Genomic DNA, 17,489 nt, shown 5'->3' with positions numbered 1-17,489 from the left:
TCATAGCCAGTGTAAACCCCAAAATGCTGAAGAAAAATGGGGGGAAAAGGAAAAATAGAAAATCACACCAGGAGACCTAAGTCTTGGGGTAGAGCCCAGCCCTGCAGCTGATTTGCTGTGTGACAGTGGGCACACCACTGCCCCCTGGGCCTCACTCCCCCATCCCCAGGATGACTGGATCTGGTGGTGAGGGTCTTCTCAAGTCTGGCAGTGGACAGCCCCCTCCCCGGCTTCCATCCAAAGCTCAGAGGAGTCCTAACCCTGGGCCCAGCTGGAGAAAGTGGGTTTATTAAGGCCAGCCGTGTGGACACACCAGAGGGTCACGTGGCCACATCACCTGCCGGCACAGCAGACGGGCTTTGAGCCTTGAGAAGGCGGTCTGGGGCCCGGACGCCCACTCTACGCATTGTGGAATCTTGGAAGTATTACTTGGCTTCTCGGTGCCTCAGTTTCTTCTGTAATATGGGAATCATAGTGATTCCGACCTCCAAGAGCTGCTGCGAGGACCAGGTGGGGAATAGTGACAGTGTTTACCCCACAGGCCTGCTTCCGTGGGTGGGTCCACGTGAGGGGCAGAGAGAGCTGCCTGGTGCACAGAACAGACCCAAGATGGTGACCTGCCACGTGGGTGGTCCAGCCTGGGGACACTGGTCCCAAGCCAGCTCGGTCCTCAAGTGCATAGCCCAGGGGTGACCTCCTTGCCACGATCCCCTGAGCTCCCTGCTTTTCTCTCCTCTTCCTCTCTGACACCCATGTTGGATGGACCCCGGTGTTCAGGGCCCCAGGCATGCAGGGGGCTGTGACGTGAGGACCCAGACCTGCACTCGCGGCTTCCTGAGCCCCTGACCCTTCCCAGGAGACTAACAGAGCCGGCCTGGCGTGATTCTGACATTGACACTCATGCGGGCCGGAGGGGCAGCTCCTGGGCAGGAAGAGCAGCGAGAGTACACGCCCCGGGATCTGAGTGGGGAGGGGCTAAGTAGCCTGTAAACCACAGGTGCTGACTCATGGCTCTGCTGGGCCCTATAAAGGAACCAGCCAAGGGGCTTCCTGCAGCTGGAGGGACGGGCTGGCGGGATTATGGCCCAGGGCGCGGTGATCCACGTGACCCCGGAGCAGCCCACCCATGCCGTGTGTGTGCTGGGCACCGAGACTCAGCTGGATGTCTACAGGTGAGCAGGGACATTCTGGGGGCGGGGGACAGGCCCATCGATGCTGGATGAGCAGGTTCTGCAGACGCAGGACGTGGGGTTGGCTCAGGCTTCAGGCTGCTGCCAGGGGAGATGCTGGAGGAGTGAGGCTCGCGTGGTCCTGGGATGTGCTGGATTCCAGGCGAAGGTTCCCCAGGGCCTCACCACAGGTGAATTATCATAGGGCAAGCAGGACCTTCTCCTTTCACCATTGAGGCAGTGGAGCTCAGAGAGGGTCTGTGACTTGCCAAAGATCATGCAGCAGGCGTGCCCTGGAAGGTAGGCGAGGCCCTGGACTTCATGACCCACACCTGGTTCACGGTGCAGTTCGTTACCCCCCCCCCACACCTCTCAGTCAAGCCTCCCTCCATGGGTGCGGAATAACCTATGTGTGGTGGGAGAGGCTGGGGCGGGAAACCTGTCCCTGCTGTTGGCCAGCTGGCTGGCCTTGGCCAACTGAGCCTCAGGTCCCTCATCTGTGAAATGGGGATGATACCCACTCCATAGTGTGGTTAGAGGGACTGAATGGGAAAGGCCGTGGGAGTGTGGAAGTACTTAGCGCAGAGCTGGATGTATCGCTGGTGGATTTTCATCCACCCATGCATCCAATCACCCAACAAATACCAGCTGCGCACCTACTATGTGCCCGGCCTGCACCAGGCTCCAGTGACACAAAATGGTCTATGGACACTCAGCAAGTGTGCATGGTCAGTGTCGTTATCGATCATCATAGTGGCCGCCCCGGGCTTCCTCCCACCCAGGCTGGACGTCAGTGGTCCTAGTATGTGCCCACAGGAGTGTCTGGGACATTTCCTCCAAGTGTCACCTGACCCTGGGCCATGGTGGAGCAGCAGTAAAGTTCTGGGGGGCTGTCTGGAGCTGTGGCGAGGAGGCAGGAGACGGAGAGGTCGAGTGGTGAAGGATAAAGAGAGACCGATGTCATCTGAGGCTGCTGACTCTTCTAGGAGTGAGCTCCTCCCTCAGTGAGACGTTCCATGCCCTGCCCATCCCCCACGACAATGACTGCAGGTTCCACCCCACTCCCTACACAGGACTCAGTCATCAGCCTTAGGAGGCAGGCAGTGCTGCTATTCCCATTTTACAGAAGGGGAAGCTGAGGCTCTGAGAGGTCCAGTAACTGTGTAAAGCCACACAGCTCGTAGGTGAGGGAGCCAGGATTTAAACCAGGCTCTGGGACCCCACCCCCTCACTTCCCACCCACACTAAACAGCAGCCCCAGGCCAGCTGCCACCACGCTGACTGTGGCCTGAATTCCCTTCTGGAAACAGATGGGGTTGGCACTGCCTCCTCCCCAGCTCCGCTCCCCTGACCTCCTCCCAGCACACGCGTGCTCCACACCCCTGCAGGAGCCTTGTCCTCTACCGCTGGGCTCAGAGCCCCCGGGGGGTAGAAAGACAGCACTGCAGAGGCAGGAGCAGGCCCAGGGGTGTGGGAACCTCTTCCAGAGCTGCCACTTGTGATTTTCAGTTTACATTTGGGAAGTACTCTTCCTGTAATGAGAAGCATGTTGATTTTATTCGGACAAAATCCCACCGACCTGAGACAAATAGTGAAACCCGTCGAGAGCTTTCTGTGATGCTTGTGGCTGGAGTCAGGAAGGTAGTGTGACCCTGGCTACTATGTGCCAGGTCCTTCGGTCCATGATTTCTAATGAGCCTGTTTTAGAGATGAGTAAACTGAGGTTTCAAGGTCATACAAATTCAAGGTGACTAAGCCAGGAAATTCAAATCCAGGACTGCCTGACCCCAAATTCACTTGCTTCCCTAGCACACTTGGCCTCTGAGTGCTGTGGCACTGGCCTTGTTGGGCCTCGCTGCCTGGTTGGTGGAGCTCACGCAGCTTCCAGAGGGCTTGGAAGGCCCGGAATGTTGTGGGTGGGGAGGGTCTGGAGTCGCCAACCATGGAAGATGGTGGACGTCCTGATGCTGCAGTCAGGGGGCTTGTCCTCTTCCTCCCAGTATCTCCTTCTCAGCAGACAGTTACTCAGTGTGACAGTGGGGGGCAGGGATGTCTCTAAGCCTCAGTCTACCCACCTGTAAAATGGGAACATTAACATCCATGCTGTTGGGTTGTGGTGAGGATGAAACCACATAAGGCATGCTGAGTGTCCTCAGAGCAGTCCCCCTTCCTGTAAGGATCATGCGAGCCACTGAATGCGAGAGTCGCAGATGCTAAGTGCTGTCCAGCCTGGGGTCATAGGGAAGGAGATGCTGGATTCAGGATTTGGAGGGATGTGGGCACTTGTCTGGGGCTCGAGCTTTCAGTGCTGGCTCTGCAGAGGCTAGTAGAAATCACTGGAAGACCAGCTCTGAATTGTCTCACAACAGCACACATGGCTGCTCCCCTCCACTCACAGTGAAAACCCCCTTATGTTTTTGAAAGTCCCTTATTTGGGGACCTGAGAGGGTCTGGAAAACAGCCAAAAGAAAGAACATTCATTCCAGCTCCAATCCCAGTGGCAGGGACACCCACTAGTGGAGTTTAGTAAATGTGGCATGGTGACCTTGTCAAGGAAGACTTGGGGGAGCCCACAACGGGACAGCAGATCCTCTGGCTGAGGAAATCGCCCTTCTCCTAGCCAGGAGCCCCTGGGACCACGAAGCTTGCCCCCACCCCATCCTCTGTTCCCCCAGCTCACGGTCTGGCACACAGCACGGACACGTACATCTGGGGAGGTGAGGGGTGGCACGAGGGGCTCAGTGTGACTGCAGTATGGAGAGAAGGTAGAAGTGGGACGCATGAAGGAAGGGCACTGGCACCATCCCGACCCATTGTGCAGAGACGCGCAATGCCTAAAGCTGACCTTGACGAGGTGTCTTCAGCCCTCTGCCTCAGTCCTGCACCTGTGAGATGGAGAGAAGGTTGGTGATGAAAAGTCAACGAGCTGATGTGTGGAAAGAACGTGTTCGGGGCCTGGAGCAGAGTGAATGCTCTGTAAATGATCGCTGTCCTTGAAGGCTAAGAACCTGAGCTTGACTTTGTGTGGATGGCGTGAGGGCCAGGGGTGGGGGCAGGGGACTGGGTAACACGTGAAAGGAAATCTGGGAACAGAGACTGGGAGAGTGTTGGGGAAATATGTTTCTTTTTTCATCTACTTCTTGATCCTTCAAAACAGACTTTAAAAATTTGTCTCCTGAAAGAAAATAATCAAAATATCCATCCATGATGGTCCCTAAGTGGTAATATTCCATTTTCTTCTAGGCAGTTCTTCCCTCCTCCTCGTTCCCTCCCTCTCTCCCTCTCTCCATTCCCTCTCTTCCTTCTTTCCTCCCTGTCTGCCTCTCTCCTCCTGTCTTCCTTGTTAGTCCTCTATTAGCTAAGGATCACCGTGGGACAAATAGTCCACAAACCCAGTGGCTTGAAACAGTAGTGGCTATTATCTTACTGTTTCTGTGGGGCAGGACTCCTCTGTGGCTTAGCTGGATCCTCCGCCTTGGGCCTCAGCAGTCAGGGTCAAGGTGCCAGTGTGGTTATAGCCATGTTGAGGCTTGGCTGAGGCAGGCTCTGCTTCTAGGCCCCCCTTATGGTTTTTGGTGACTTGTTCCATCAAGGTGAGGAAGCCAAGGTTAGGGGGAGAGGAAGAGAAATGGGGGAACAGAGAAAGGGTCTTTTGTAACCTTATCACAGACATGACAACCCATCCCTTTGGCTTTTCCCTTTGGCCAGAAGGCCGTCTCAAGGCCCTTTCCACCCTCCCTGAGGAGGGATTTACACAAGGGCGTGAGCATCAGAGGTGGGGATTACTGGAGACCATCTTTGAGGTCTCCTTCTCACAGAATTTTCCTGTGTTTTCCTAATTCTCTAGAAGGAATACATGTAGCTTTTGATACAGAGATTAAGAACTTTATGGCAAGAATAAAAACAGAAAACACAATTCTAACACACATCTTTGCGTCCTTGGGGAGTGAGCTCTGCCTTTCCAGGGAGCCTCCATCATGGTCTGAATCTGCTACGATGCTTTAGTCCTTCCACTGTCTGTGGGTCACTCACTGTTACAGAAAGTGCTGCTCTGAACGATCCCGGACATGTCTCCTGGTGGACACGTGCCAAGGATGCTCTGGGGTGTCTGTCTTGCAGTGGATTGCTGGGTTTGGGGCGGGCCGATGTTTGACTTCAAACAGAACACCAAGTTGTTTTACAGAGTGATAAAGTTCACATTCCTCTGAGCAGTGTGTTAGGGTTGCCTTTGAACTGTCCACAGTGTTCTTTTTCACCAGTCCAGTCAGGGTAGTATCCCTGTCCCGCTATGGCCTGGATATTTTTGTTTCCTTACTCATGAGTGGGATGAAGTTACTCTTCACATGTTTGTCATCCTTTTCTGTTGCAGCCTCTCTGAATACCTGTTCATATCGTTAGCTATTTTTTTTCTATTGAGTTATCTTTTTCATATTGATTCACCCATGTTCTTCACATATTCTAGGTGCTAAACCTTTTTGGTTTGATGTCATGAATATCTTCTCTGTAGATCATGCTAACTCTTTTCTCTTTATAGTGTCTTTTGATGAACAGAAGTTATTTATTCTCCTCTAGTTGAACTTAAAATCTTTTCTTTAATGTTTATTGGTTTTATGTCTTAAGAAAGAACATAAAGATGCTTGTGTCATCTTCTTTTAAAAGATGCAAACACCTGTTTAAGATAAAACTCTCAGTAAACTTAGAGGGGAATTTCCTCAACCTGATAGTCTACCAACAAAAAAACCTACAGATAACATCAACCTAATGCTGAGAAACTTGCAGCTTTCCCACTAAGATGAGGAGAAAGGCAAAGATGTCCCCACTCACTACTGCTTTTCAACATCATACTAAAATTCCTAGCAAATGCAATGAGACTAGAAAAGGAAGTAAGAGAGATACTAATTTTGGAAAGAAAGAAATAAACCTATCTTTCTTTGCAGATGACAAGATCTTCTATGTAGAAACTCCAAATGAATTAACAACAACAACAAAAAAAAACCCTAACCCTCCCCCCAAAAAACACTAACAAGCAATTATGGCAAGGCTATAGAATACAGTGTTAATGTAGAAAAGTCCATCATTTTCCTACCTACCAGCAACAAACAAGTGGAGTTTGAAAATTAAAAACACAGTACCATTTACATTTGTACTCCCCCAAATTAAATACTTAATTACTCCCCCAAATTAAATACTTAGGTATTAGGTATACATACTTAGGTATGTATAATATCTATATGAGGAAATGGCAAAACCCTGGTGAAAGAAATCAAAGAAGTAAATAATTGAAGAGATATTCCATGTTCATGGATAGGAAGAGTCAACATTGCCAAGATGTTCTTCCCAGCTTGATGTATAGATTCAGTGCAATTCCATTTTCTGGATATCGACAAACTGATTCTAAAGTTTCTATGGAGAGGGGAAAAAACTCAGAATAGCTAACAGTTTTGAAGGAGAAGAATAAAGTTGGAGGGCTGAAACTATATTACAAAGACTTATTATAAATCTATAATGAAGAGAGTGTTGTATTGGCAAAGGAATAGAGAAATAAATAAATAGAACAGAATAGAGAACCAGAAATGGATCCATGTAAATATAATCAACTGACCCTTGTCAAAAAGCAAAGATAATACAATGGGGAAAAAAGTTTTTTCAACAAATGGTGCTGGAACAACTGGACATCTACATTCAAAAAAGGAATCTAGACACAGACCTTACATCCTTCACAGAAATTAACTCAGAATAGGCCATAGACCTAAATGTAAAACAGAAAACTATAAAATTCTCAAGGTAATATAGGAGAAACTCTAGATGACCTTGGCAATGACTCTTCAGGTAAAATACAAAAGTCATAATCCAGGAAAGTAAAGAAAGAATTGATAAGTTGGACTTTATTAAAATTTTAAAGTTCTGCTCTAAAAAAGACTGTCAAGTGAATAAGAAAGACAAACCACAGACTGGGAGAAAATATTAACAAAAGATATAGCTAATAAAGGATTGTTATCGAAAACTTACAAAGAACTTTAAAACAATAATAACAAACCACCTGGTTGAAAAATGGGCTAAAGATCTTAACAGATACCTCACCAAAGAAGATACACAGATGGCAGGTAGACATGTGGGAAAGATGCTCCACGTGATATGTCATCCAGGAAATGCAAATTAAAGCAACCATAAGATGCCACTTCACACCTATTAGAATGGCCAAGATCCAGAACACTGAGAGCACCGAACACTGGAGAGGATGTGGAAGAACATGAATTCTCATTTCACCACTGGTGATCATGCAAGATGGTACAGCCACTTTGGAAGACGATTTGGTGGTTTCCTACAAAATTAAACATACTCTTACCATACAGTCCAGTAATTGCACTCCTTGGTATTTACCCAAAGAGGTTGAAAACCTATGTCCACACAAAATTTGCACACTGATATTTATAGCAGCTTTGTTCATAATTGACAAAACTTGGAAGCAACCAAGAAGTCTCTCAGTAGGTGAATGGATAAAGAAACTGCGGTCCATCCAGACAATGGAATGTTATTCAGTGCTAAAAAGAAATTAGCTTTCAAGCCATAAAAAGGCATGGAGGAAACTTAAAATGGATATTAGTAAGAAAGAAGCCAATCTGAAAAGACTACATAGCTACCCTATGACCCAGCAATTGCACTACTTGGTATTTATCCCAAAGATACAGATGTAGTAAAAAGAAGGGCCGTATGCACCCCAATGTTCATAGCAGCAATGTCCACAATAACCAAACTGTGGAAAGAGCTGAGATGCTCTTCAACAGACAAATGGATAAAGAAGTTGCAGTCCATATATACAATGGAATATTACTCAGTCATCAGAAAGGATGAACAACTTTTGCATCAACATGGATGGGACTGGAGGAGATTATGCTGAGTGAAATAAGTCAAGCAGAGAAAGTCAATTATCATATGGTTTCACTTATTTGTGGAACATAAGGAATAACATGGAGGACATTAGGAGAAGGAAGGGGAAAATGAAAGAGGGGGAATTCAGAGGGGGAGATGAACCATAAGAGACTATGGACTCTGGGAAACAACTGGGAGTTTTAGAAGGGAGCAGTGTGGGGGTTTGGGTGAGCCCAGTGACGGGTATTAGGGAAGACACAGATTGCATGGAGCACTGGGTTTATAGGCAAAAAATGAATCATGGAACACTACATAAAAAACTAATGATGAAAAAATTAAAAAAAAAACTAATGATGTACTGTGTGGTGACTAACATAATAATAATTTTTAAAAAGATTACATACCATGTGATCCTGACTGTATGACATTCTGGAAAAGACAAAACTATGGTAACAGTAAAATACCAGCGGTTGCCAGGGGTTGGGGGAACGAGGGATAAATAGGCAGAACACAGAGGATTTTTTTTTGTATAACTTTTAAAATTATGTTAGTCACCATACAGTACATTATTAGTTTTTGATGTAGTGTTCCATGATTCATTGTTTGCATATAACACCAAGTGCTCCATGCAGTACATGCCCTCCTTAATACCCATCACCAGACTCACCCATCCCGTACAATCCCCTCCCCTCTAAAACCCTCAGTTTGATTCCCAGAGTCCATAGTCTTTCATTGTTCATCTCCCCCTCTGATTCTACCCCCTTCATTTTCCACTTACTTCTCCTAATGTCCTCCATGTTATTCCTTATGTGCCACCAAATAAGAGAAACCATATAATAACTGACTTTCTCTGCTTGACTTATTTCACTCAGCATAATTTCCTCCAGTCCCATCCATGTTGATGCAAATGTTGATTATTCATCTTTTCTGATGACTAAGTAATATTCCTGTATATATGGACCACACCATCTTTATCCATTTACCTGTTGAAGGGCATCTCAGCTCTTTCCACAGTTTGGCTATTATGGACATTGCTGCTATAAACATTGGGGTGCATATGACCCTTCTTTTCACTACATCTGTATCTTTGGGGTAAATACCCAGTAGTGCAATTGCCCTATTTTTAACTTTTTTTTTAAAGATTTTTTTTTTTATTTTTTTGACAGAGAGAGAGAGAAAGAGAGAGCACAAGCAGGCAAAGAAGCAGTCCGGGACTGGGGTGGGGGGGGGGGGAAGCAGGCTCCCTGCTGAGCAGAGAGCCTGGTCCTATTTTTAACTTTTTGAGGAACCTCCACATGGTTTTCTAAAGTGATTGCACCAACTTGCATTCCTACCAACAGTGTAAGAGGGTTCCCCTTTCCCCACAACCTCTCCAACAATTGTTTTTTCTTGTCTTATCAATTTTTTGCCATTCTAACTAGTGTAAGGTGGTATCTCAATGTGGGTTTGATTTGAATCGCCCTGATTGTTAATAATGATGAACATTTTTTCATGTGTCTGCTAGCCATTTATACGTCTTCTTTGGAGAAGTGTCTGTTCATGTCTTCTGCCCATTATTTGACTTGATTATTTTTTTGGGGGGGTGTTTGGTTTGGGAAGTTCTTTATAGATCTTGGATACCAGCCCTTTATCTGTAGGGTCATTTGCAAATATCTTCTCCCATTCCGTGGGTTGTCTCTTCATTTTGTTGACTGTTTCCTTTGCTGTGCAGAACCTTTTTATATTGATGAAGTCCCAAAAGTTCATTTTCACTTTTGTTTCCCTTGCCTTTGGAGACGTGTTTTGAAAGAAGTTGCTGTGACCTATGTCAAAAGGTTACTGCCTATGTTCTCCTCTAGGATTTTGAAGGATACTTTATCCAGCAAGGCTGTCATTCAGATGGACAGAGAGACCAGGAGCTTCCAAGACCAGCAGAAACTGAAAGAATATGTGACCAGAAAGCCAGCCCTGCAAGAAATATTAAGGGGGTTTCTATAAAAGGAGAAAGACCCCCAAGAGTGACATAGAGCAGAAATTTACAGAGACTACCTATAGAAACAAAAACTTCACAGGAAACATGATGACAATAAAATCCTATCTATCGATAATCACTCTCAACGTGAATGGCCTAAATGCTCCCATGAAACGGCACAGGGTTGCAGATTGGATAAAAAGACAGGACCCATCCATATGCTGTCTACAAGAGACTCATTTTGAACTTAAAGATACATCCAGACTGAAAGTGAAGGGATGGAGAACCATTTTTCATGCCAATGGACCTCAAAAGAAAGCTGGGGTAGCAGTTCTCATATCAGACAAATTAGATTTTAAGCTAAAGACTGTAGTTAGAGATACAGAAGGACACTATATCATGCTAAAAGGAGCTATCGAACGAGAGGATCTAACGATTGTAAATATCTATGCCCCCAACATGGGAGCAGCCAACTACATATGCCAACTATTAACCAAAATAAAGAGACATATTGATAATAATACGCTAATAGTAGGAGACCTCAACACTCCACTCTCAGCAACGGACAGATCCTCTAAGCAGAAAATCAACAAAGAAACAAGAGCTTTGAATGATGCATTGGACCAGATGGAGTTCATAGATATATACAGAACATTCCACCCTCAAACAACAGAATACTCATTCTTCTCGAACATACATAGAACTTTCTCTAGAATAGACCACATACTGGGTCACAAGTCAGGTCTCAACCGATACCAAAAGATTGAGATTATTCCCTGCATATTCTCGGACCATAATGCTTTGAAACTGGAACTCAATCACAAGTACAGAGGATTTTCAGGGCAATGATACTACTCTGTATGATACCATAATGGTGGATACATGTCACCATTCATACATTTGTTTAAATTCATAGACTGTACAACACCAAGAGCAAAACATAATGTAAACTGCAGACTTTGGATGATTATGATGTATTGATGTAGATCTATCAATTTTAATGAGTGTATCACTCCAGTGGATGATGCTGATAATGGGAAAGGCTGTGCATGGGGGTGGAGGGCAGGAGATATATGGAAAATCTTTGGACCTTCCACTCAATTTTGCTGTGAACCTAAAGCTTCTCTAAAAAATAAAATCTATTTTTAAAAAAATTCACATTTTTGCCTTTCATTTTTAAGCCTTAAATCCACCTGGAGCTTGTTTTTATATATGGTGTGAGGATGGGATCAATTTAATTATTCATCCAATTTAACTATTTTCCCTATGAGCAAGCAATTGTCCCAGCACCATTTGTTACATAATCTTCCCTTTGCCTGCTTATTTACAAGATCACTTTGGTCGCAGGTCAAGGAGAATCTCTCTCTCTCTCTTTTTAATTAACATATAATGTATTATTTGTTTCAGGGGTATAGGTCTTACACAATTCACAGTGCTCACCATATGTGAGGTATGTGTTAACATACCCTCCCCAATGTCCACCACCCAGCCACCCCATCTCTCCCACCCTCCTCCACTCTAGCAACTCTCAGTTTGTTTGCTGAGATTAAGAATCTCTTATGGTTTGTCTCCCTCTCTGGTTTCATCTTGTTTCATTTTTCCCTACCCTCCTCTATGATCCTCTCTTGTTTCTCAAATTCCTCATATCAGTGAGATCATATGATACTTGTCTTTCTCTGGTTGACTTATTTCACTTAGCACAATACCCTCTAGTTCTATCTGTGTCATTGCAAATGGCAAGATTTCATTTTTGATGGCTGCATAATATTCCACTGTGTGTGTGTGTGTGTGTGTGTGTGTGTACTACATCTATCCATTCATCTGTTGATGGACATCTAGGCTCTTTCCATAGTTTGGTTACTGTGGCTATTGCTGCTATAAGCATTGGGGTGCAGGAGGTGTCCCTTCAGATCACTACATTTGTATCTTTGGGGTAAATATCCAGTAGCACAATTGCTGGGTCATAGGGTAGCTCTATTTTCAACTTTTTGAGGAACCTCCATGCTGTATTCCAGAGTGACTGCCCCAGCTTGCATTCCCACCAACAGTGTAGGAGGTTTCACTTTTCAGGGAGAATCTCTCTTAAGTTACATCTGTCATTTGTCTCTGCCTGAGCCATTATAGCACCATCCATAGCTTCCTGGTAACTCATATCTGGTAGAGCAAGTCCCTTACCTTTTGCTTCTTTTCCTTAAGGAGTACTTTAATTGTGTTAGTCCCTTGGTTTGTCATGTCACTCCTGGAATCAACTTGTCAAGTTCCATGAAATGTCCTGGAATTCCATGTTATTTCCTTCTATTAATTTGGGTCTTCTCTAGTGTTTTCAATAGGTTTGGTTTTCTCCATAAAATCCTTTCATATCTTCTGTTAGATTTATCCTAGGTACTTTACAGTGTTTTTTCCTAATGTAAATTATATATCAGTTTATAAAAATTATTTTTCTAACTATTTACTGCTGCTGTACAGAAATGCAAGTAATTTTTGCCTCTCTACCTTACTATCTACCTTATTGAATTCTTAATCCAATTTAATTTAAGGTTTAAAATTTGGGGGGGGATGTTACAGATAATCATGCTGTGGGGTTCTGTTACCTTTTATCAACTATCTACAAAATAATCTGCCTTTCCTGTAGGGATTTTTTTTTTCATTTTTCTTATTTTTTCCCTTGATCAATCTTGCCAGAAGTTTACCAGTTATATTAGTCTATTTTGACTTTGTTGATTTACTTGATTTATATTTCACGGATTTCTACCATCTTTATTTTCCGTGTTTTAGGAGATTACATTCTATTTGGTTTTTCTGTTTTTTCCTATATACTTATTTTTTAACCTTTCTCTTCTTTTTGAAGATCGAAGCATTTAAGGCACAAAGCAACACCTTTAGCTCCCCCAAAAGTTTTGAAATGTAGTATTTTAAGTATTGCTCAGTCCTGAGTATTATTATTTAATTTCCATTAATTGTCCATTGACTTGTAAATTATCTATAAGTCTGGCTTTAAAATTTCCAAATGTATGGGGCTTAAAAATGGACTTTATATTAGTGACTCCTAACTTAGTCACATTCTGATCAAAGACTGTGCTATCTATATTGTATATGACCTATCCTTTAACATTTGCTGCAACTTGCTTTGATGGTTAACTATGTGATCAATGTTTTTTTATTGATCCGTGTGCACTATATATTTACCAGTTGTGGAGCAAGGAATTCCGTATATGCATAACAAATCAAGCTTGTTAATTTTGTTACTAATTTTTTTGTCTGCTTAATCTATTGTTGATTGAGAAAGAAGACTTGCAGTCTTCAACTGTGATGATGGATTTGTCAACTTCTCCCTGCATTTCTATCAGTTTTGCCTTATATGTATATTGGAGCTATGTTATTAGGTGCATACAAGTTTAGAATATCTTCTGGGTGAATTGAACCTTAAATTATCAGGTTGTGTTCCTCTCTATTGCTAATAGTGTGTTTTTCATCTAAAAATTAACTTTATCTGATATTAATATACCCACCCCAACCCTCTTTTGGTCAGTATTGGCCTAATGTATGTTTTTCCTTTCCTTTAAATTTCATCTTTTCTGGATCTTTATATTTTAGGTAGTTCTTACAAATTTCAAGTAGCTGAGTTTTGTTTCTCTAAGTCAAAACTCTCTTTTAACTGGTAACATTGATACATTGACATTTACTTTGATTATACATATATTTGAACTTGTTTTTACCTTTTTGGTATTTTTATTTGTACAGTTTTTTCTTGGGGCACCTGGGTGGTTCAATCAGTTAAGCATCTGTCATCAGCTCAGGTCAGGATCTTGGGGTTCTGGGATTAAGCCCCACATTAGGCTCCCAGCTCCAGCAAGGAGTCTTCTTCTCCCTCTCCGTCTATCCCTCCCCATCACTCATGTTCTCTTTCTCACTCTCTCAAATAAATTTTAAAAATCTTTATTTATATTTATATATATACATATATATGTATATGTATAAAATTTTGTTGGGGTACACAATTCAAAGTAAGCAGTTATTTTTTCAAAATACTTTTTCCAAAATACTTTGCAGATGTTATTCAATTGTCTTCTGGATTTTGTTGTTGCTATTGGGAAACCTGCTTTTAATCTAATAGTAATTCCTTCATAGGTGACCTGACTCTTCTTTCTGGATATCTTTAATATCTCCTCTTTGTTTTCAGTGTTTCTCAATATAACCTCCATGGTGTGTATGTGTGTGTGGATGCACACAGAGAAGGGAGTCCTTGGAGATCTCTCTTACATCTCATGATCTCAGCAGTGCTCTAAAAAGTATATTTTAATCACTATCTAGTTGTTTTGCAAGAGCACTGGTGAGCCATATGCCAGAAGCAGTAGTTTGTGCTGCTCTGTGTGCCCCTCCCTCTGCAATTCTCCTAGCCCAAGTGTAACCTCTTCAGGTCAGGAAAATTTTTTTTTGTTTCTCGCTACCTACCAACAACCTCACAGCACTTCATTTCCATGGTCAGAGTCGACTGGCTGCCATGTGGGGTTTACAGTTGCTGGGGGGAAAGGGAAGAATGCTGGGAGAGCAGTAGAGGGCCATGCCTCCCTCACTGAGCCCCTCTTTCCTCCCTATTGTCTCTTCCACAGCTCTGCGCCCATGGGCTACACGTCCTTCAGCATCAATGCATCCCCAGGAGTGGCTGTGGATGTTGCCCACAGCCCTCCAGCCAAGAAGAATACCACAGGTTCCTCCAAGTGGTCCCTGGACCCTAGCCTGGAAGTGAGCTTGAGGATGAAAGCTGCCAGCAGTAGCACAGGTGACCAGAAGGTGAGTGTGGCAGCCGTGGGGTGGGATGTGTGGGAGGAGGTCAGCAGGTAGCAGCAGGTCAGCTGCTCACAGTCCGCCCTGCACTGACCCGCAGCCCCAGCTCTGGCAGAGCATCCTCTTTTCTGGATACTATGGAGACCGTTACAGCTATGGAATCCTGGCAGACAATATAGGGATGTTGGAGGGTTATGGAAGCCAGGTTTTTACTAAATTCATCCATTCAGCAAATGTTTAGTATTCACCTCCTACATGCAAGGCACTGCCAGGCACTGGGGATAGAGAAGGGAACAGGACAGGTGAGGTTGCAGCCTGCATGGGGCTTACAACCTATGGGTAAGATACAGGTAAGTCATTAGAAGTGGTGGTGAGTGCTAAGGCAGCCCTGGGAAGTTCTGGTCCATGTCCACTTCCTGTGGCTGCTGGTCAAATGACCAAAAGCTACTGGATTAAATCAGCAGAAATGTATTCTCTCTGGAGGACAGAAGTTCAAAATTAAAGTGTCTTCAGACATCACTCCTTCTGGAGGCTCTGGAAGAACCAGTTCTTGGCCTCCTTCAGCTTCCTAGACTCCAGTCTCTGCTTCTGTGGTCTTGTTTCCCTCTCCCCACGCTGCCAAATCTCCCTCTGCTTCACTCTTATAAAGACCCTAGTCACTGGATTTAAGGTCTCCCTGGATAATCCATGATGATCTCATCTCAAGACCCTTAACTACATCTGCAAAGACCTTTTTTTCCAAATAAGGTCACATTCACAAGTTTTAGGGATTCGGATGTGGACATATGTTTTTGGGAACCACCACTCAACCCACTCCACCCCTCTGACTATAGATAAGCTCAATAGGATCCTCTGGGGTTCCCACAGAGATCTGGGCCAATGAGCAGTTGTTTCCAGCAGGACAGTCCATTCAGTCTTCCGTTGGGACAGAGAGTTCTTACCTACTATAGGAGCATAGAACTTGAGCCTCAAAGTATTATGTAACATAAATGCATATGTTAATATTTTCTCAACATAAGTGGTGGTTTACACAACCAAAGAAGACTTCCTGGAAGAAGTGGCAAGCTGAAGGAGGTAGGAATGATCTGCCTAAGAGAGGGAAAGCAGAGTGAGAACTCTATATGGGATATGTGGCCTGTGTGCACACTCTAGAGGAGGAGATGGTCAGGCATGTGCTGGGGAAACTGAGGAAGAGATGTATGGCAAGAAAAGAGGGTGAAGACGGAATTGGGGGACAGAGGTAGCCAGTATTAGAGAGTTTGGCATCAGGGACCTCACTTTCTGAGGGCAACAGGAAGCCAGTGAAAACCTACTATCCAGGGAATAACAAGTCTGCATTAGTCTTAGAAAGACCCCGCTGGCCGCAGTGTCCTGAGTAGACTGGATCCAGGCAGTCGACTGGAGGCTGGTGCCGTGGTCTAGACATGAGGTGATGGTGGCTGTGACATTTCCCTGGATCCCCACTCCCTGCAGGACAGACCCAAACCCCTCAGTCTATCCCCTCAGGAGAGCCTCTTCTTCTGGCTCTTTGGTTTTGCATTGGGGAACTCCCCTCTGCCATTTTCACTTCAAAGTGTCCATCCTGGTGCTCTGCCCTCCTCTGGCCAGGGTGGGTCAGTCAGATCCACTCTTCCTGGATTTTGAACCCTGGGCAGTAAGGGTTGGTGTTTTTTGATCTTCACCAGCGCTGAAGAGACCAGCTCCCCAAAGCTCCCACTGTCCAGATCCCCAGAGGGCTCGGGCTCCAGCCTTTCCAAGATCTGGTTCTGCAGGTCCTCTTCACCCCTTCTGCTTGTTGGAGCCAGTTTTTGTGGCTTACAGCCAGTGCCCTCCCACTGATGCCCCCTCCACCATGTCTCTGGCTGCTGAGCGCCTACTCGTCCCTCAAAGTGTGTCTCCCTGATACCACCCAGGCTGGCTCAGCCCTTCCATTTCTGGGCTCCCACAGGACCCTCATCTAAGTATCATAAGTATTTGAGTTCTTTGCCCCCACACACACATCAGTTGGGTGTTTCTATAGGCTGACACCACTTCTTGCTTGTCCTTGTCTCCTCAGCAACTCACCCTGGACTGGCACAGAGCAGGAGTCCAGTTAGTGTTTGTTGAATGACTAAGAGAAGACCTTCATGGTTTGCTCTGTCTTTTAGGTTCAGATTTCATATTATGGACCCAAGACCAACCCCATCCAAGCCCTGCTCTATGTCACTGGTGTTGGTAAGTAATGACCAGGTTCTTGGGATGCCACTGCCCCTCTCCACATACACACACCCTTGCAAGGTGTCTCTCCAAGAGAAACTACATTCTGGAGCTTACTTTAGACTGAGCAGAGAAAAGCGATAATTTCTAGCTAGTTATATATATTGTGGTTCATAAATATTCCCTCCCCAGTTGGTGAGCCATAAAGTAATTCAAATGGGGAGAGAGAGAGAACATTTATGGGGAGTTCCATCATATGTTAATATTTTCTCAACATAAGTGGTGGCATATGGATTTTCCACATATGAGTCTCTATACCTTTTTGACACTTCAAATATTTATAAGAAAAGTAGATGATGACACTGTCTTATACAATAATATATAGACTGATGTTCCCCAAATGCCATGACTTACATCCCATCTTCTCCGTTTTGCAATATCAACGATCTGGCTAGACTCATATTTATTTAACATTCTTCTTTAAATAAAGTAATTTTCTAACTTGAACTCATCTTTAA

The 17,489-nt window shown here is 44.5% G+C and overlaps 1 protein-coding gene across 1 annotated transcript in view; it reads left to right on the top strand.

Moving 5' to 3' along the window:
• Positions 1–1,078: 1,078 nt before the first annotated feature.
• The window catches only part of PADI4 (peptidyl arginine deiminase 4), a 36,478-nt gene continuing 20,067 nt past the window's right edge, over positions 1,079–17,489 (top strand). The window contains exons 1-3 of the mRNA XM_047726464.1: positions 1,079–1,172; positions 14,601–14,781; positions 16,923–16,989. Of these exons, the coding sequence (XP_047582420.1) occupies positions 1,081–1,172; positions 14,601–14,781; positions 16,923–16,989 (340 nt within the window). The 5' untranslated portion in view covers positions 1,079–1,080. The remainder of the gene's footprint in view (positions 1,173–14,600; positions 14,782–16,922; positions 16,990–17,489) is intronic.

Source organism: Lutra lutra, chromosome 4, assembly GCF_902655055.1.
Source record: "Lutra lutra chromosome 4, mLutLut1.2, whole genome shotgun sequence".
In the NCBI taxonomy this organism is placed as follows: Eukaryota; Metazoa; Chordata; class Mammalia; order Carnivora; family Mustelidae; genus Lutra; species Lutra lutra.
This window is presented reverse-complemented; position numbering and strand designations above follow the sequence as displayed.